The sequence below is a fragment of the Heptranchias perlo genome, chromosome 1 (assembly GCF_035084215.1).
Source record: "Heptranchias perlo isolate sHepPer1 chromosome 1, sHepPer1.hap1, whole genome shotgun sequence".
In the NCBI taxonomy this organism is placed as follows: Eukaryota; Metazoa; Chordata; class Chondrichthyes; order Hexanchiformes; family Hexanchidae; genus Heptranchias; species Heptranchias perlo.
In genome coordinates this window covers 107,876,414-107,897,995 of record NC_090325.1, presented here as the reverse complement: position 1 = coordinate 107,897,995, position 21,582 = coordinate 107,876,414, and the positions used below count along the sequence as shown (strand labels likewise).

At 42.8% G+C, this 21,582-nt stretch overlaps 1 protein-coding gene across 1 annotated transcript in view; it reads right to left on the bottom strand.

The window, feature by feature from the left end:
• ldb2a (LIM domain binding 2a) overlaps positions 1 to 21,582 on the bottom strand; it is a 458,572-nt gene that overhangs the window by 407,163 nt on the left and 29,827 nt on the right. Inside the window, exons 2-3 of the mRNA XM_067989459.1 lie at positions 2,049 to 2,157; positions 81 to 119 (exon numbers count right to left, since the gene is read on the bottom strand). Of these exons, the coding sequence (XP_067845560.1) occupies positions 81 to 119; positions 2,049 to 2,068 (59 nt within the window). The 5' untranslated portion in view covers positions 2,069 to 2,157. The remainder of the gene's footprint in view (positions 1 to 80; positions 120 to 2,048; positions 2,158 to 21,582) is intronic.

The following is a 21,582-nucleotide window of genomic DNA, read 5'->3' as shown; positions in this document are numbered from 1 at the left end:
AACTGTAATACTATACACACAAACATACAAGTTTCTGCATGGGACAAATCATTCACAGAAAGCAGTAGACTTCATCTTACCCCATATCTAGTTCACTGAAGGATGAAGGATATGTAGGACTGAGGGACAAAGAGAAAAAAAATTATAAATTGAACCAATAAATCATAAGAATAAGTATGCATACTTTTGTATTCTGGACCTATAATATGTTATAGGTCCAGCTACTTACAAAAATAATAAAAATCCTGCATGCTTCCCCATGATTTGCAAATTTGCAGCATTCTAACTCACAAAATTTGAAACATTAATAACTTTTCTACCAAAACCATTTTTCAACATTAAATTTAATATGTTAAAAGTGATACATTGACAAAAAGCTGTGCAGAGATACCTTAAGATACAAGTTAATCTGTGACAAGTACAAACTATCCAGGCAGTGTTAGTTATACACTGACTCACTGCATGTTGACGATTATCATAGTTTCATTGCGTTCTTACATTCTATACTGTACTGAGATAGCCTTTAACATGATCTCATTGCTGTAACTAAGAAAAGTTACAAAAAAAAAATCGATATACTTGTTCACAATTCAGATTTCATCAAACTGAACCCAACACAGTAAAAAGTGAAATCAAAATTCACTTTCAAAGAGACATTTTCTAAATTAAGTAGTAAATAGGTCGAAAGAAAGTGGTAGCACACTCAGCTCTGAATCAGAAGACTGTGGGTTCACTTCAGACCCTTGGGTGCATAATCCACAATGACATTTCAGTGCAGTACTGTGGGAGTGCTGCGCTGTCTGAGGTGCCGTCTTTCGGGTGAGACGTTAAACCGAGGTCCCGTCTGCCCTCTCGGATGGATGTAAAAGATCCCTTGGCACTATCTGAAGAAGAGCGGTAGAGTTTTCCCTGTGTCCTAGCCAATATTTATCCCTCAACCAACATCACTCATTATCACATTGCTGTTTGTGGAACCTTGCTGTGTACAAATTGGCTGCTGTGTTTCCCTACATTACAACAGTAACTACTTTGAAAGTGCTTCATCGGCAGTAAAGCGCTTTGGGATGTCCTGAGGTTGTGAAAGGCGCCATACAAATGTAAGTCTTTCTTTCATTAGATAATGAACATTAGTTAGAACACTCAGGTATGAGGTAGTTACAATGTCAGCTAATCTGTAGCAATATTTTAGTTAAGTGTCTTTGTTGATTATTTATTATGCTCAGGATTAGGGATGTTAGTGCTAAGGCTGGGGGGGGCATCTTTGTCACCCAGTGTCAATATCAAGCACTCGTAGATTCAGATATAGTTGTGTCCTTAATTCCAACCTTAAAAGTGCACTCCCTACTACATTAGTATGGATTTTTCCACTTCCCACACCAGTCATCCAAGCGAGATTGTCAACTTGTTCCAAATCGTGGGTAGCTTTGGTCTATGAACTTATGAAATACGTTGAGATTATAAGTACTAAATTTCACATATACCACTAACCAGTACAATCAGCAAAGAGAAGAGACTCTCGACTACTCTGGGCTGGATTCAAATCAAAATTTCAGAGCTGAAAGCACAGCATGCTAACCCACTGTGCCATTCAATCCCCAGTGTGGAGCATTTATTAAAAGGCAAATAACGTATACAGACTAACAGTTTTGTTTTACTACAGAGTGATGGAAAATACCATCTAGTTTTTTAACTATTTTTAAAAAAGTTCCTCCCACATCAACATTGCTCTTGAGCTGCCCACTACAAGGTGTGCAAGATCAGCCCAGGTTATTCTGGCATCCAATTTTCCTTTCCCTCTGGGTCATTTTATTACATGATACAGTACCCTAGTACACCAGTGCGTTGCTCCACTCGGCAATCTCCAAATAAATTCAGATGATCACTTGATGCCACTGAAGAAGTTTTAACAATATTACATCTTTAGTGCTAAACCTGTGTTTAATCATAAAGCACCACTTCCAGAATAGACTTTGTCCCAGAAATATCTGGAACCTTTAAAGCAAACCAAACCATGACTAAATAACATATTACAAAAATATCACACTTACCCCATATCTCGATCCAACATAGTTCTGGAGCTGAACGAGAAAGGAATTGGGATGGTAGGTGGAAGTTCTTGTGGCAAGTACAGTTTGGAAGATTTCAAAGGATAGCAACCTACAAAAGCAAGACAACAACATTGACAATTTTGAAGTGTTTGTAAACCTGCATGTCTGCTCCATCCTCACCAAATCATAGGCTTTTGCATCTACTTCAGTCCCAAATAGCATCAACCTTTTTTCCACAGGAACAAATGAAACCGAACATAAATGACTAAGAGAAGCAACACTTACTGTAAATCTCTGCGATGAGGTCAAAATCCCACTAGCATCAGCAGCTTATTTAGCATTGTAAATCAAAAGTGATAGTTTAAAATTATCATCTTTTCCATACTGATGGAAAACAACCCACCTTTTAAAATGTAACTTCACAAATGGACCAGTTCCTTTTGTAAAGCAGCAAATTTATGTATTTGAAGCTAAAAAGAGTGAATATTAAGTCCCTGAATTATTGTTCTCTATTATTCTGCACAGGTTCTTACCATAGGTCAAAAGGGTGATGATTGCTGAGTTGATTGGGTAGAGATGTGAAAGGAAATCTTTGATTGCTTAAATAAATCCATGACTCAGTGCACAATGGGGCTTTTGAGGCTAAATGGGAATTCGGTTTCATCTTTTCCCAAGACAGAAACAAGTTCAAATTAATTTGCGCTGAACCGACTGCACTTTGGAGGTGTGCATCACTGTACAACCCAATTTAAATGAATTACATTCTTCTGTATGCTAAAAGAAGTAATAAATCAGGAAGTACTTCAAAATCTTTAATGCCGATTTTTATGTCTGCAGACCACTGCAGCTTCAATTAAATGGCTAATTTACAGGAGGGGCGATTCTGTGGATTATGGTAATAAAAAGGAAGCAAAGGAACACAGGTTAATTCATCTCACACTAATGCAAGAGTGATATTTTCACTTACAACCTCTAATCTCTCAGTACTAAATATTCACAATTAATTTTTATTAGAAATAATAATAAAAAAGCGCTGACCTCAGGACCTGTTAATGCGAAGTAATGCTCAGCCATTGGACTGTGCTGAACACATTTGAAATGGATTTAATATTTATAAGGCTGTTCCACCCATTACATTTCTTGTCTGGCTGCATCCAATTTAATTGGTGCTCAATGAGCGAGTGTACTCAATGAAGACCGACCAAATAGTCTCCAGTAGGACCTTTTAGACGTAGAACAATAGTAAAAATATAACGCTAAAAGGTTGATGCCACCTATTCACTAGTTCCTGATTTAACTGGTCTTTTTATTCTTTTGTTCAACCTTAGACCATGGCCCTTCACCTTGGTATCATAACTAAGAAATATTAAAATTATGTTTGATAGTCCCTTGATAAAAAGATGGTGAAACTGGCTGGAAAAGGTTGTATAAGCTATGCAGACCCGAGGACTTAATGAAGATTATCTGCTCAATAGCACAAACTACCGCCTACATCAGAGATATGCCCAGGCCATTACTCCTCCACAAGATTGTGACTGGAGCTGCACCACAATACTTGCTGATACTTCAGCCAGACTTCCGTGCACAAACCAGGGACACAAGAGCTCCTACTGCTGCAATTCAACATTCAATATCAACCACTCAGCATACCAGCAGTGAAGCTTCACATACTGCTGATCCTGCTCGCCAGACTCTTCAAGACAGTGCTATCACCTGGAGTTCCGTCTGCATATGCAGAAGGTTAAACACAGAGTCAATTATTTTCAGGGCTGCTGCACCATGCGTTAAGCTGTGGGAAATCTGTTGCTCAACAGTATCCAGAGCAATCTCCCCAGGGCCTTCCCAGCAATCGCCATAGTCCATTATCTGAGATATCTCCACTTGTTGTAACGGCAGATTTTTCTCTTGCTACCTAAATAGACATTATTTTAAAAATCCATTCTTCAAAGAACAAGTTATAAACAGAGTATATCTACGCTTTGCTGTAAAATTGTACATGTACAGTATTTACGGTATAGCACATTATATCAGAGATAGCAGTCTGTTGTTTTGCCTGTAAGTTAGATTTCCTGTGGCCTGGTAAAGAGATCAGTTTCCATTATGCGAATGCATTACAGTTATTATCGTTCAAGACTACGGATTGGGAAACAAATTGCAGCAGTAAAATTAACATCACTGGCTTTAAGCATTCTAGTGTATCAGCACATTACAATACCATGGACGCTAAGTGAAAAAAAATCAATGCTGTTTGTATTTGCCTGCATTGTTTTGGAAGTGGTGCCACCGACAGAGAAATTTGTCCATTCTGATGGCATGCACCGGAGCCAGAGAAGAGATAAAATGGAGCCAGACATTTCTTCTCTGGGGAATCCCTGTACCGATGTTGGAAATGCAGCTGTATCCCACTGCTTAGGGCATTTAAGTGTTAAAAAAAAGTTATCACACGAGATAGAGAGATGGAACATTTTTTCACTCTTAACACCTAAAAATAAAGAAAGAGCTGACAGTGGAATAGACTCACAGAATCAGAAATTTCAGCACAGAAGGAGGCCATTTGGCCATTGTGTCTGTGCTGATTGTAGCTCCAGGTCAAGAGTTATCTTCTCCACTCCCACCACCCCGTTCTTTTTCTGTTTCCCTTAATAATTTTATTCTTTCCATGTGTATCTAATGGTCTCATAAATATTGAAACTGGAGACACTGTTAATAATCCCAGACACAAGAGCTTAGTTTTTTTCCGTTGGGCTGTACCATTGGCGCAAAGACAGGCCCCTCACCTTGGCTGAGTTTCTGAGGTCAGGGTCAATAGAGTAATGTTGGCGGCCTCGACAGCCTTTGCCTGGAGCAACACAGAGATTGGTTGCAGCAGGCCTCTCAGATCAGCTGAGGTGCGCTGTGCTGCTGGCATGGCAACTTTAAATCATCGCTCCATCACACATAGCACTGCTAGACACCAAAGTTCCTTGCACTCAGCGTTATGACACAAATAACAGAAACTGCATCATATGATGTTCCATATCGTTACAATATACCCATCCATTTATAGGTGGCTGTACCATACATCACCAGTCACTTCCAGCAGGAAATCGAGCAGCCGTAAAAATGGGCAGGGACCTGGCGGAACAGGTCCTCGACCCATTTCCAATTCTTATCACCCCAGTTCCACAACGATGGGAAAAAAAAGTCAGTGGAGGTTTGGGCTAACGTATTTACCTATTTATGGAAGCGAGCCTTTGGCTTAGTGGTAGCATTCCTGTCTCCGAGGCAGACGTGCAAAGTTTGAACGCCTCTTCAAACTGTCCCAGCTCTGGCTCTGAATTCTGGGTTCGCATCGTGTGATGCTCGCGCCTGGTGAGTGTGGGTGGACTATCCCCTCATCGTATAGGTTGTGGGAGCCCATAAAACCCTCCCACCACATTGGACTAATCACCATGTTGGCTGATATAAAAATTGTTACGGCCATGGAAGGAGCCGTCACATTGCAACCTGTCAGACTGTTAATCAGCCTGTGAACCCTTCCACTATTTCTCACTCCTTTCCAAGGGAAGAGTGTGAAGATAGGAGAATAACAACAACCGATTTATGATTGCTTAAAAATTTATGTAGTCTACGCCTTTTAATTCAGTTGTTTCTCTGCTTGAAAAAAATACATTTGAATTATAGCACTGGGGACATTTTTTCCTTGGGAAAATAATTTTAATTAACAGATAATTCAAATTAAATCAATTTTGAATATGGAGTATCTGTTTCACATTCACCTTCTAAAAATGTTGCCAAAAGGTGGCATTGTTGCAATACAGAGCTGATGGATTTATAAGGGTAAAAAACATAATCAAAAATGATGGAAAATCTGCTGAAAATAAATCAGGCTTCTTTGGACCAAAAGTGAAAATATACATCACTGTGTGGGAAAAAGCTCATCAAAACATTACAGCTATAAAAAGAGTGGGTAGGGCAGTAGAATAGGACAAGGTTGAAACAGATAGAACTGAGAGTAATAAGTGTGGAAAATTATTAAATCGGTAACTGCTGTAGAATCCCAGCACAAGCCAACAACAACTTGCGTTTATGTAGTTCCTTTAACATAGTAAAACGTCCCAAGGCGTAATCAGACAAAAATTGACACCAAGCCAAAGGAGGAGACACTGGGACAGGCGGTCACAGAGGTAGGTTTTAAACAGCGTCTTAAAGGAGGAGGGATAGGTGGAGAGGCGGAAAGGTTTTGGGGGGGGGGGGGGGTGGGGAACAGTGGAATTCCAGAGCTTCGCCAGAGTACGTTGTTGATTAGTGGGCTCGATAGGCTGAATGACCTTTCCTTGATCTGAATTTTCTAATGTTTTCATAGTCAAGGAACCCCTTCCCTTGCATTGCAACCTGTAGTTCACGCACCACAGATTAAGAGCAGAGGACAAAAAGTTATTTCCCAAAGACATTTTTATTTAATGTTATTTTTATTTAATTAGAAAAGGATAATTTGTTAAAAAAGTACATTGCAGTATATTTTCAGGGTTGACCTTTTTTTTTTGGCTGAATTTTTCCTTCCTAATCCGGGGGTGCTGAGGCCAATTAAAACTCCCCTTTTAACACCATCAGGCCAATGAGGCTAACTAGTAAAGAAAACAAATGGAGTGTGGGGCTGCATAGCAAGGTTTCTAACCATATAAATCAAAAGGAATCATTTCAAAATGATACCTTGTAACCTTGGTGGGACCATAACTGGAATGCTGTGGTCCAGTTTTGGTCCCCCCTATTTCAAAGATGGTGTCATTGAAGCAATTAGAAGATTATCCTTAAACAACATGCATTTATATAGTGGCTTTAATGTAAAACAAACACCCCAAGGAGCGCCACACATAGGTGTAAAGAAAACAAATGCCACGCCAGGAAGGGAGAGATTAGATGGCGTAACTGAAAGCTGAGAGAGAGAAAAAGAGACAGACAGACAAAGAGAGAGAGAGAGAGAGAGAGAAAAACATGAAGAAAAAAGGGAAAGAGGGAAAGAAAAAAGACAGTGAAAAAGAGAAAGAGGGAAAGAAAACAAGGCAAAGGATGAGAGAGAAAAAGGAAAATGAATGACTGGGATTTGAACCCAGTTAGTTAAAAGCTTTGCCACCAATGGTGAAACAAAGGAATTCAGGATGACACAATAGGCCAGAATCAGAAGAGCTTTGTGGAGAGGGGGAAGAGAGGGGTTTATATAGGGCTAGAGGAGGTGCAGAGACAGGAAGTCGGCGGAATCCTTTTTTAAATATGCAGATCAGGCTCCAATGACATCACTGGGGGACAGCTGTTTGTACCTGACGCCCAAGTAGGGGAGCAGTGGTGGCTTTCCTGCCAGGTCAAAGCTGCATCGATTTCCAGAAGAGACCCACTAAAATAAGTTTTTTAAATGTATTTGAAGATTCCATGTGGGCCAGGAGGAGCAGCAGTGGTCCACCAGGCCTCACAAGGAAATGCTTGAGCCTCCTCAGCCCTGGGTTTTCCCCCCTCAACAGAGTACAATGCCCCTGCCAAGCCCCTCAGATTCATTGACAATGTGCCAGGGACCGTTCCCGCAGGTCCCAGGCGGCAGCCTCCAAGCCGCCTGATTTTATCAACAGGGCAGCCGCTTTGGTCAGGAAGTCAGCAAGCGACATTTTAAGAAGGCCCAGCCATTAAAATCAGCCGAACCTCCATGGTAATGCTCCTGGACAGGCCAGCAGGTCGCTAGGCCACGTTCGCATCTGGGAGTAAGAATCAAACCCGTAATGTCCTTAGACTATCTGACAATGGGGATGGAGGTGGCATCATAGCCAAGCCTGCTTTTGTCCTCACTCAAATATCCACACCCTCACTTTTCAGCAGGAGTCAATGTACGGTGATAAAGTACGAGAAATTTTGCTGATTTTCCGTTCCTTTGCCCAGACGTGTTGAGGCCAACTACAGTACCTCTGCTGTCTCCCTGGTCTAGAGCTGCTAACTCAGCACACATCAGGAATTGAACCAGCAATTTTCTGACGTCTGGCTGAGTTATATCCAACCTTTACCAACTGAGAGAGTCTGTAATTCTTTTCAGATCTTCGATACCAATGCCTGTATTTTCTATCCCAGCTGCATATAGACATTTGTTGGAAACAAGCAATGACAACACTGTACAGACATCTGTAACCCAGACTCTCCTGCCCTTTTTAAATGAGGAGGTTGAAATGCATGGTGAATTATTGCAGGAAGTAATTAATGGTGTATCAGTTGGTAGGATGTAGGTTTCCAGCCAGGATTCATCTCCTGATAAGTTTGTGATATTTGCCAAGTTAACTGGGGAAAAGGACAATGCAAGGGGGGGGGTCAGTATATTATGTAGTTTTAGAATAAGCTTTCACGTACTTCCTATCAATAGGCTGCACAGCACAAATGTAAAAGCCCAGGAACAGGCTGCTTGCCCACCTTCTTAGCCAGGGAATGCTATGTGGTACAAGAAAACGGAAGAAAAATAATTAGAATCATAGAAAGGTTACAGCATGGAAGGAGGCCATTCGGCCCATCGAGTGTGTGCTGGCTCGATGCAAGAACAATCCAGCTGGTCCCATTCCCTCACCGTAGCCCTGTAATTTTTTTCCTTTCAAGTACTTATCCAGTTCACTTTTGAAGGCCGTGATTGAATCTGCCTCCACCACCCCCTCGGGCAGTGCATTCCAGATCCAAACCATTCACTGTGTAAAAAAGTTTTTTCTCATGTCACCTTTGGTTCTTTTGCCAATCACCTTAAATCTATGTCCTCTGGTCCTTGACCCTTCAGCCAATGGGATCAGTTTCTCTCTATCTACTCTGTCTAGACCTTTCATGATTTTGAATACCTCTATCAAATCTCCTCGCAACCGTCTCTGTTCCAAGGAGAACAACACCAGCTTCTCCAATATATCCACGTAACTGAAGTCCATCATCCCTGGAATCATTCTAGTAAATCTCTTCTGCACCCTCTCTAAGGCCTTCACATCTTTCGTGAAGTGCGGTGCCTAGAATCAGAAACAATACTCCAGTTGCGGCCGAACCACTGTTTTATAAAGGTTCATTATGACCTCCATACTTTTGTACTCTATGCCTCTATTTATAAAGCCTAGGATCCCGTATGCTTTTTTAACTGCTTTCACAACCTGCAAAGCCACCTTCAACGATTTTTGCACATATACCCCCAGATCTCTCTGTTCCTGTACCCCTTTTAGTGTTGTGCCCTCTAGTTTATATTGCCTCTCCTCATTCTTCCTACCGAGATGTATCACTTCGCATTTTTCTGCGTTAAATTTCATCTGTCACGTGTCCGCCCATGCCACCAGCCTGTCTATAACTTCTTGAAGTCTATCAGTATCCTCCTCACTGTTTACTTCCCTTCCAAGATTTGTGTCATCTGCAAATTTTGAAATAATGCCCTGTACACCCAAGTCCAACTCATTAATATAGATCAAGAAAAGCAGTGGTCCCAGCACCGACCCCTGGGGACACTATAGAATTGTCACCAATTCTTCTATAGGTGGAACACATCACTAAACTGCATCCCTGTAAGCAAATGTTAAATCCTCCAGTCATAGAAAATGGGCACAGCAACATTATCCTGACACCCAAACTTATATTTTTTGCTGTTCTGGCAAGGCTCCCTTCTTCCTTCTCCCACAATCTTTCCACCTAAATAAAAATATTTCTAGATATCAGGCAAGTGGAATTTTTAATACTCATTCCTTAGATAAGATGAAAATATACAGTGATACATAATGCAGCATTGTAGTTCCCAGCAACTACATAAGTCCCTCATATTTTGCAGCAAGTTGCAGAGCCAATATGTCAAACCAGAATTTATTCTGATAAATAAAAATGATTTAAACCAAAATTCTCCTTTTATAAACAAAATACTGCGGATGCTGGAGATTTGAAATAAAAACAGAAAATGCTGCAGATGCTCAGCAAGTCAGGCAGCATCTGTGGAGAAAGAAACAGAGTTAATGGGCCCGATATTAGCACCCGCTATCGGGTGCGTTCCTGGCAGGGGGGGGCTCCGAAAATTGGGGAATCCTGGAGCGGGTCGGGAGCCCAGCTCCAACCCGCCCACTTCCGGGTTCCCCACAGACGCGCCGAGGTGCACGCGCAGCCCCCGCATGTGGGACTCCCGCAGGCAATTAAAGCCGGCGGGATGCAACTTAACAGTATTTATCTTGCTATTTCAGGTCGTTTACAGATCTGATTGACCTGTTATATTAGGAGGGGTGGGATTTTATAAACAACTGGGATAGTTTCCCGTACTGGGGGAAACACTCCCAGTTCAAATGGACCTGTTGCAGCTATCAGCCTGTGGCAGCTGCAAAGGTCCATTTGACAGTTGGAGGGGGGAGACCCTCACTCGTTGCAGGAGGCCACTCTGTCACTTGGGACAAAGTTTGGCCTCCACCACCCTCCTCCTGACAATCAAAGTCACCAACTTGAACACTTACCCCGGGGTCCAGAGACATGTACCTACCTTGCGGACCCCCTCAGATGTACATCTTCCGGATGGGGGCCGCCGTAGCTGCAGTCATGACCTCCTCGGAGGGCAAACAGCATCACCAGCCTCGCCGTCCACCTCTGACACGTGGGGCTCCACAACACGGTGCTGTGACACATCCACCTGCACAGCAGGCGGGAGGGCTACCGCAGAGAGAGATGCGTCGCAGAGGGCACCACCCTCGCCACAGGGTCCACAGACCGAGGCTCAGCTTCCTGGACCTCTCTGAGCACCAATGCACATGAAGGCTCAGAGTCACTCGATATGTAGTCGTGGACATCTTCAGCCTCCTTCGTGCCAAGCTGCTCCCGGCTGGCCCGAGCACCATCTTCTTACCTGTCGCTGTCAAAGTCACCACTGCCCTCAACAACTTCTCCTCCGCATCCTTCCAAGGTGCCACCGGGGACATCGCCGACGTCTGAGTCGTCTGCACAAAAAAGCCCAGCAAATACACCTACACCCACTCTGCAGTGACACAATGGGTGGCATCAGGTGTGGGTCTTCATTGTGATCCTCAGGAAAGGGCATTATTGCATGTACCAGACAAGATTCGCACAGACATGGCAGTAGTGGTGCCAATATAATATATGATGTGAGTTGGTCAGAAATTAAATATAAGTAAAAACCATGACAAACCCTCAAACACCCTTGTGCATCCCCTTCATGCTCACAACACGTTTGCCTTACGCTGCCTACTGCACATATGTGATGCATGCCCTGTGGCTGCAGCACAGGTAGTGGCAGGTTGAGTGAGGCTGACCGTGAAAGAGATACATGAGAGGGTGAGTATGTGATAGAGCCATGAGATTGTATGAGGATTGGGTTGAGTGGTAGTGGCGGGATGAGTACTGGCGAGGTGAGTAAGTGCAGGTAAGATGAGGATGAGCTTTGAGTGGGTGTGAGGGGTGATGTGACAGAGTAGTGTTGGCAGTGCAGAAGGTGTGGGGTGGGGGCGGTGATGTGGCAGATGGAGTGTAGGAGAATGAGTAAGTGTACTCATTTTGGCTGACCTACTTAGGTCATTGCAGCGCCTCCTGCACTGTATGGTGGTGCAGATGACCTCCTCTGCCACCTCGAGCCAGGCCTTCTTGGTGGCAGAGGCAGGCCGTTTCCTCCCGCCCGCCGGGGGGAAGATCTCTGTCCTCCCCCTCCTCCTCACCCCATCCAGTAGGAACTGGAGTGAGGCATCATTAAACCTAGGAGCAGCCTTCCCCCTGGGCTGCTCCATGCTGTAATTTTTCCTATTTCTTGCAGCATGTCAATGGAGGACTGCCCCTTTAAATAGAGCTCCTCCAGCTGACAGACCTGACTGCGCATGCACAGTCTGCCCGACGCGCAGCTCAGCAGCGGGGAACCCGGAAGACCAGGTAAGTGGTTCCAATTAGGCTGCGATCGCGCGGGGGGCAGACCGATTTCACCGGGTGCGTTACCCACGTGCCCAATAGCCCCCCCGCCGCGAACCCGCAGCCCTGGTAATATAGAGCCCAATGTTTCAGGTCAAAGACCTTTTGTCAGAACTGGAAGATGCACATCAGATGCTGCCTGACTTGCTGAGCTTCTCCAGCATTTTCTGTTTTTATTTCTCCTTTTATAAATTGCTTGCATCTATGGTCTCTCAGGAAAAGGATTTCATTTAAAACCACATCCATCTTCATAGTTGCTCTGCAATCTTGTCTGGTGAAGGTATGCGCCTCTCATTCACCAAATAAATACAAGAATTACTAAGAGCACAGTGCGTAAAAACAATACTCTACTGGTATTGATATATTCCACCTCTCGTTCAGGATCAAAAACAATGTCAGACAATTTGGCTGAAGCACTAAAACTGCATTTTAAGTGCTGCAGAAGACAGTATAGATGCGATGTAGCTCATACTAAGTGTTACCCTGAAACTAAAAAGATGAAATGAATCTCAGTTACCTCAGCCTGTTCTTATTTTCAATGTAGTATTTTACCTCTAAAATCATTAGTATTGTTGTTTTGGATATTGGCAGCTCCAATGCACAGAGGAGTGAGCAAATAACTCATAGGAGGCATTTTACAGACCCAGGCAGGAATCAGCACCTACGAACAAGCATTCCCTTTATGTAAAATAATTATTTTTTTTAAATTCCAATTTTATACAATTCCACTGCATAGTTAGATTCAATCAGAATTGACTGCTGGAAATTATATTACAATATTTAAAATATAAATTTGATGTGAATATGTATTAGACACAATTAAATGATTTAAATTATGTTACAAGCTTCAACAAAGCTCGGATGGATTAGAGTATTAAAGTAATTTGAATGCAGAGGTAATTTGCATTACAGTCCCACACCACAATTATTTATGATTTTGTATTATAAACCTTTTTCAAATATAATGAGATCTCTGGCCTGCTGATTTAAAAGTCAAATTCCCCATTTTGATGTTTGCATCATGCAACATGAAATAGGCTGATACAGATATTTTGATGAAGGTGATATTGAATGATGTGACAATAAATAAGTGTTAGAAATATATTCATAGTTTACTGACAGTGTATTAATTACCTTGTATGTATCAAGCTTGAAGTAGAAAAGTACACTTAAACCTACGTCAGTCTAGACCGCTGCATTATTCTCCAGTCTCTTTCACACCTGAGCAGATATTTTGGCCATCTCCCTCCCGCTCGGACTGTGTTTCTCCTTCTCACACACAAACATGCTCACATATGTGCCATGGGTTCATGCCCACTGGGAAATAGGCTGAGAATGCTCAACCTAATTTCACACAGGGCCATTACAGCCCACAGACAAAAGAGACCTTTCACAGCAACAGTTAGGACTGGACTCAAACCTGGTAATTCTCATTTCTAAGCATTCAGAGTTAGATTCCAATAATCAATATTTCTTCCTTTTATACTTAAATGAAATAAGTGTTTTCTTGAACACAAAACCCCAATCTAAGTTCAGTGGAATAGGAGCTGTATTGAAGAAAATGTTGCATTTTATTTATAGAAGAAATAGCGTCCGTAAATCATCTCTGAATTAGAAATTATTTATTTCTTTTCTGAGGGTTTGCATCACTTAGTCTTCTCGACAGCCAACATGTTGATTGAGGCCGAGAGGACCAGCAGATAGACTGTTCCCAAAACCTCCACCAATGGAGAATCTTCTATTGGATGCGTGAGGGTGGCCAAATTTTCTGGGTCTGGAGCAGAGCTACAGGAGTAAACAATGCAACTATGAACTCGGAACACAGGGCTGAGGTGATAGGGAATGAACAGAAGAGGACAAGTCAGGTGTGCAGCAAGTTGAACTTTCCAAGGAGAAAATAATCTAAGTATGACAGTTGAAAAGTTCAGTCAAAAGGAATCAATTACTTAATCACAACATAAATACCTATGAGGGAGGCCTTCTCAACTAAAATTAAATTCAGACCTTTCATCATGTCACTGAATGAATCTAAGGTTTCTGCCTCTATCAGCCTACACAGACCATTCCAAGTGTTGATCGCTCTTTGCAAGAAGAAGTTTTGCCAATGTCATTAATCCTACTTCAACATCTAATGGTTAGAGAGAACTACAACAAAAAACAGGCTTCTGAAAAAGTGTTCAGAGCACTTGTTTGACTATTTATTTGCACTGTGTTCACTCGGGTAAGATGTTGTTTGTTTATCTGGATCTGCTGTTTAATTGGGCCTGATCAGGATTTACTTTTTAATGTGATGCTAGGGATCTCATTGATTGAATCCACTTGATATTCAATTGATTATTAATAGTCGATGCTTCCTTGCCTATATTTATGTAGTTATAAAACATAATTTGTATAGTTTAGTTTTGTTTATATATAGTTATTAAGAGTCCATAAGGATTAATGAGAATTTATATTTATCCACAGTCAACCAGCACTCAGGTATTTATCAAATCACATTATATACTTTATAAACGTAAATTACTGGTCTATAATATGCTTAATGTGTTCTTATGATATTCCGTTATTATCTAAACCTGTTTGTTTCAAATGGGTTAATACCTCAGCTAAGATAGAAAAAACAAAGGAATCTCAAACAAACTCATTAAGTATTTGTCAACTAATATCAACAGAAATTTCTAGCCTATTGTTAGCAGGAATCATTGACCATTTGATTATTCCATAAAATAAGCAACTTTAACAGTATACATCAGTTATTACGATAGTAGGCTTGAGGGGAATTCAAAAAATTATCAATTAATTTTACAGATCAGTACAGAATTAGAAATAAGGAAACTCATTAAATAAGGACTGTAGGCCAGTGGTGTTAACTTTGAGAGAAGGAAATTGTAAGGAAAGGGTTAATTCTTTATATTAACTTTTAGCTTTTGCCTGTTAAGTGAGTTTCAATGTTCAGTCGGAATTAAAAGTTACCAGACAGAGACTTAGTTGATAAGCATTCAAGCTTTCTTTGTCCTAGCCCCATAGATATCTCAGCTGTCCTCCTAGGGATTAATTCCTCCAAGGACACATCTGCGCAAGGCAAGTGATAACTCGTCTGTAGGAGTCTTGGGTCCCTGTAAGTGTCTTCAGTTGAATGACTTGATTGACAAGATAAAGCCTTGATTAGGCATATGGGAGGCCTTACTGTTAAAACTGAAATTCATTAAGTGAATAACAGGGTGAGGTAATCGTTTGAATACATATGAATCCGCACAGGAGTAAAAATATATAAAGAGGGGTGTTGGAACAGATTTTTCAGAATTCGAAAAGGCCTGGCCAGCTGTTCCCCTCAAGCTCAAGAACTGTAATGTGTGAATTCTCCGGTAACTTGTACCGTAAATGTGACCTTAAGTATATGTATAATTATTAATAAGATATTGTATGTGTAATTAATAGATATCATTGTATATGTGCAATTATTGGTAATAATAGATATTGTATGCTTAATTCCTGTGAAAGCCGATAAATGCCTTTGAACCCTATTACCTTGAGTAATTACTTATACATTTATACATAAGAACATCCATTCCCTAACAGAAATCAGTAGTGTCCGAAGCAATATATTTAAAGGAAGAGTACAGAATCAATAGGAACTGAGGTTCTTAGCAAAGGGTTAGAAACCAAGGCCTACATTTGTTGTGTTGTGATCTTCTGATAAAGTGCAGGCACTTATTGAGTAAACAGCAAGTTAGCTCCCCACACCCACGACCCCCGCCCCCCCCCCCCCGCCTCCACCCCATCCAATTGGTATCTCTACTAAAGCCACTGAGGTCAGGTAGCCACAACTAACCTCACTGGAAATCCTCAAATTCCGACAGCTGGCTCTGCACTCATGTGCCAGGTGTATTGGATTGCTTCCCATCAGTCTCCCATCTATAATGGAAGGCACATATTGAGGTTGTTACAGAAAAAAGTTGGGGTGAGGACTGCGTTGGACTAGAATGTTGTTTTATTTACAGACTGCTAGCCAGTGTCCAAGAGCATGGCTACCCTTCCATCCTATATAACAGTGTCACTGCACTTGTAAAGTAATGGTGAGTGTCATCCTGGCTCAGTGGTAGCACTACTGCCTCTGAGACACAATGTTGTGGGTTCAGGCCCCACTGTAAGACTTGAGCACAAAATCTATGCCAATACTTGAGTACAGTACTGAAGGACTGCTGCTTTGTCAAAGGTACCATCTTTCTGATGAGACTCTAAACCATTGCCCCATTCACCTATTGAGGTGGATGTAAAAGATCCCATGGTATTATTCAAAGAGGAGCAGGGAAGCTCTTCCTGTGTCCTAGCCAACATTTATCCCTCAACCAACGCCACGAAAACAGATTGCTGGTCATTCATCTCACTGCTGTTTGTAGGATCTTGCTCTGCACAAATTGGCTGTTGTGTCTGCCAACATAACAGCAACTGCACTTTAAAAATAATTCATTGATTGTGAAATGCTTTGGGACATACTGAGGACATGAAAGTTGCTTTATAAATACAAGTTAGTTCTTTGTAGTTTATGATGTGAACACCTTTGAGATTTTTCAACATGATAACGGATCAGATCAAAGCTCTGCAGTCCTGCCACATCCAGTCGTGAATGGTGGTGGACAATTAAACAACTAACGGGAGGAGGAGGCTCTGTAAACATCCCCATCCTCAATGATGGCGGAGTCCAGCACGTGAGTGCAAAAGATAAGGCTGAAGTGTTTGCAACCATCTCCAGCCAGAAGTGTCAAGTGGATGATCCATCTCGGCCTCCTCCCGATATCCCCACCATCACAGAAGCCAGTCTTCAGCCAATTCGATTCACTCCACATGATATCAAGAAACAGATGAGTGCACTGGATACAGCAAAGGCTATGGGCCCCGACAACATCCCGGCTGTAGTGCTGAAGACTTGTGCTCCAGAACTAGCTGCGCCTCTAGCCAAGCTGTTCCAGTACAGCTACAACACTGGCATCTACCCAACAATGTGGAAAATTGCCCAGGTATGTCCTGTCCACAAAAAGCAGGACAAATCCAATCCAGCCAATTACCGCCCTATCAGTCTACTCTCAATCATCAGCAAAGTGATGGAAGGTGTCGTCGACAGCGCTATCAAGCGGCACTTACTCGCCAATAACCTGCTCACCGATGCTCAGTTTGGGTTCCGCCAGGACCACTCTGCACCAAACCTCATTACAGCCTTGGTCCAAACATGTACTAAAGAGCTGAATTCCAGAGGTGAGGTGAGAGTGACTGCTCTTGACATCAAGGCAGCATTTGACCGAGTGTGGCACCAAGGAGCCCTAGTAAAATTGAAGTCAATGGGAATCAGGGGAAAACTCTCCAGTGGCTGGAGTCTTACCAGCACAAAGGAAGATGGTAGTGGTTGTTGGAGGCCAATCATCTCAGCCCCAGGACATTGCTGCAGAAGTTCCTCAGGGCAGTGTCCTAGGCCCAACCATCTTCAGCTGCTTCATCAATGACCGTCCCTCCATCATAAGGTCAGAAATGGGGATGTTCGCTGATGATTGCACAGTGTTCCGTTCCATTCGCAACCCCTCAGATAATGAAGCAGTCCGAGCCCGCATGCAACAAGACCTGGACAACATCCAGGCTTGGGCTCATAAGTGGCAAGTAACATTCGCGCCAGACAAGTGCCAGGCAATGACCATCTCCAACAAGAGAGGGTCTAACCACCTCCCCTTGACATTCAACGTATCCCCCACCATCAACATCCTGGGGGTCACCACTGACCAGAAACTTAACTGGACCAGCCATATAAATACTGTGGCTACAAGAGCAGGTCAGAGGCTGGGTATTCTGCGGCGAGTGACTCCCCTCCTGACTCCCCAAAGCCTTTCCACCATCGACAAGGCACAAGTCAGGAGTGTGATGGAATACTCTCCACTTGCCTGGATGAGTGCAGCTCCAACAACACTCAAGAAACTCGACACCATCCAGGACAAAGCAGCCCGCTTGATTGGCACCCCATCCACCACCCTAAACATTCACTCCCTTCACCACCAGAGCACAGTGGCTGCAGTGTGTACCATCCACAGGATGCGATGCAGCAGCTCGCCAAGGCTTCTTCGACAGCACCTCCCAACCCCGCAACCTCTACCACCTAGAAGGACAAGGGCAGCAGGCACATGGGAACAACAGCACCTGCACGTTCCTCTCCAAGTCACACACCATCCCGACTTGGAAATATATCGTCGTTCCTTCATCGTCGCTGGGTCAAAATCCTGGAACTCCCTTCCTAACAGCACTGTGGGAGAACCTTCACCACACGGACTGCAGCGGTTCAAGAAGGCGGCTCACCAACACCTTCTCAAGGGCGATTAGGGATGGGCAATAAATGCCGGCCTCGCCAGCGACGCCCACATCCCATGAACAAATAAAAAAAATAAGGCACTATATAAATGCAAATATTATTCCTGTGAGGAAGCACCTGTTCTCTCCTAGTTGCTTCCTCACATGATTGGGAACTCAGTATTTGAGGAGAAATGGACATTAACCCTTGTTCATTGCACGACTCTACCATCATGTTAACCCCTTTTAAACCCTCTTACTCGCGCCAACCCCCCCACCCCCACAATGAAACAAGGTTAAAATCTAATGCTCATATGAAGAGATGTGTATTGGGACAGTGAAGCTCTTTGCTGTGAGGTAGAGCTGTGTCATTATGGCCCAGTGTCAAAATTTCAATCTGGTTTAAACCTATTTTCCAGCAGTAAGATCTTGCCTGCGTTTGTTAGGAACGAAGGATTTATGAGATATCCTGAAAGGTTTGCAATTTCAACTTTTATCCATTGTCAGAAGATTCCCATTGTTCAAGCACCACCTGGCAAGTCAGTTCTCGGGTATTTGTTCTGACAACTCATACATCAAGGTATACGGATAAACACACAGAGGGTTTGATTGGAATTCAGTGATAGCACGAAGAGGGCGATAGCGATGGGCAGACCGTTTTACACCGTGCCCCAGTCAATGGAAAAGAAAATTGAACCCAGTGTAAAACCAATTTCACCCCCACAAGTCCCAAGAACAGAGGTGTGCAGCTACTAAGCTACTATTGACAAGATTTTGGTGAGACTCCTGGGTGAAAGGACAATGTCAAATGGCAGCATTTCTATTTGGTATTATCTTAGTCATCTTAAATTGATCACATCTTCAGTGGCTATCTCTGATTGTTACATGACACAATTTTGTTTCTCTTTCCTTTTTCTGCTACTTCTTACCCCCTTCCCCAAGGCATTAACTTCTTACTGGTATGGTTTTACAGGCACCTGGTACCCTCTGGTACTCACAGAAGTGGCCATACTTCTTATGACAGCCTAGACAGCAAGTGTTGCAGACCATTCAATCACAGGGCATCTTCACCCAACATCCATACATGCACACTTTCCAACAGGGTCCCTGGATAGTGATCACGGTCAATTGTCCCCTCCTTAACTTTAAGTTGCTGAGGCAAATTGTAGCTCTCTTTATGCTGTGCCAGCTGAGCTCAGCTAACCTGATCAAAAAAGAGTATAAGGATAAACCCAGCAACTACAGGCCAGTCAGGTTAACCTAAGTGGTGGGGAAACTTTTAGAAACGATAATCCGGGACAGAATCAGCAATCGGCAGTATCAGGGTAGATGAGGGCAATGCAGTTGATGTGGTGTATATGGACTTTCAAAAGGTGTTTGATAAAGGGCCGCATGATAGACTTGTCATCAAGATTGAAGCTCATGGAATAAAGTGGCAGTAGCAGCATGGATACAAAACTGGCTAAGTAACAGGAAGCAGAGAGTAGTGGTGAACGGCTGTTTTTCAGACTGGAGGGAGGTTTACGGTGGTGTTCCCCAGGGGTCGGTACTCGGACCATTGCTTTTCTTAATGTATATTAATGACTTGGACTTGGGTGTACAGGGCACTATTTCAAAATTTGCAGATGATACAAAACTTGGAAGTGTGATGAACAGTGAGGAGGATAGTGATAGATGTCAAGAGGATATAGACAGGCTGGTGGAATGGGCAGACACGTGGCAGATGAAATTTAACGCAGAAAAATGCGAAGTAATAGATTTCGGTCGGAAGAATGAGGAGAGGCAATATAAACTAGAGGGCACAATTCTAAAGGGGTACAGGAACAGAGAGATCTGGGGGTATATGTGCACAAATCGTTGAAAGTGGCAGGGCAGGTTGCGGAAGCGGTTAAAAAAGCATATGGGATCCTGGGCTTTATAAATAGAGGTTTAGAGTATAAAAGCAAGGAAGTCATGATGAACCTTTATAAAACACTGGTTCGACCACAACTGGAGTATTGTGTCCAGTTCTGGGCACCAAACTTTAGGAAAGATGTGAAGGTCTTAAAGAGGATGCAGAAAAGATTTTTTTAATTCATTTTTTATTCATTCGTGGGATGTGGGTGTTGCTGGCAAGACCTGCATTTATTGCCCATCCCTAATTGCCCTTGAGATGGTGATGGTGAGCCACCTTCTTGAACCGCTGCAGTCCGTGTGATGAAGGTTCTCTCACAGTGCTGATAAGTAGGGAGTTCCAGGATTTTGACCCAGCGTCAATGAACGAACGGCGATATATTTCCAAGTCAGGATGGTGTGTGACTTGGAAGGGAACATGCAGGTGGTGTTGTTCCCATGCGCCTGCTGCCCTTGTCCTTCTAGGTGGTAGAGGTCGTGGGTTTGGTTAGATTTACTAGAATGATTCCAGGGATCAGGGACTTTAGTTACGTGGATAGACTGGAGAAGCTGGGGTTGTTCTCTTTAGAACAGAGAAGGTTGAGAGGAGATTTGATTGAGCTATTTAAAATCATGAAGGGTCAAGACAGAATACATAGAAAGAAACTGTTCCCATTTTCGGAAGGGTCAAGAGCCAGAGGACATAGATTTAAGGTGATTGGCAAAAGAACCAAAAGGTGACATGAGGAAAACCAGTATTTACACAGCGAGTGGTTAGGATCTGGAATGCACTGCCTCAGGGGTTGGTGAAGGCAGATTCAATTGTGGCTTTCAAAAGGGAACTGGGGATAAGTACCTGAAAGGAAAAAATTTGCAGGGCTATGGGGATAAGGCGGGGCAGTGGGACTAGCTGGATTGCTCTTGCATAGAGCCGGCACGGACTCAATGGGCCGAACGGCCTCCTTCCGTGCTGAAACCTTTCAATGATTCTATGAACTCAGCACAGACTGGTGATTGAACCTGTTCTGTATAACTCTACTACTCACTGTTTCTTTCAATGACAAGTGTAACAGCTCTCTGCAATTCACTCCAACTTGGCATTTCTGGACAGCCCTGGTCATATTGACTCAACAAAAGAATTTTAAACGCCTAAATTAGAATAAAGGGTAAAAACGCTATGATAGTCATTCATTTTTAATTTCAGCGAAAAGTAATTCAATCAAGGTCTACTTTCAGTTGTTGAGTGGAGGTGCCCTTACACAAGTGCCTTGCAGTAAAACAATAAAACATTCATAACTGCTTTAAGCAAATTACATTGAAAGCATTGCTGATATTCTTCTCTTCGGGTAATGATAACTAAATACTGTAAAAGTGCTGACGGCTAACACCATTAGAGAAAGACTCCTGCTGGCAAAAGCTTTCATATCAA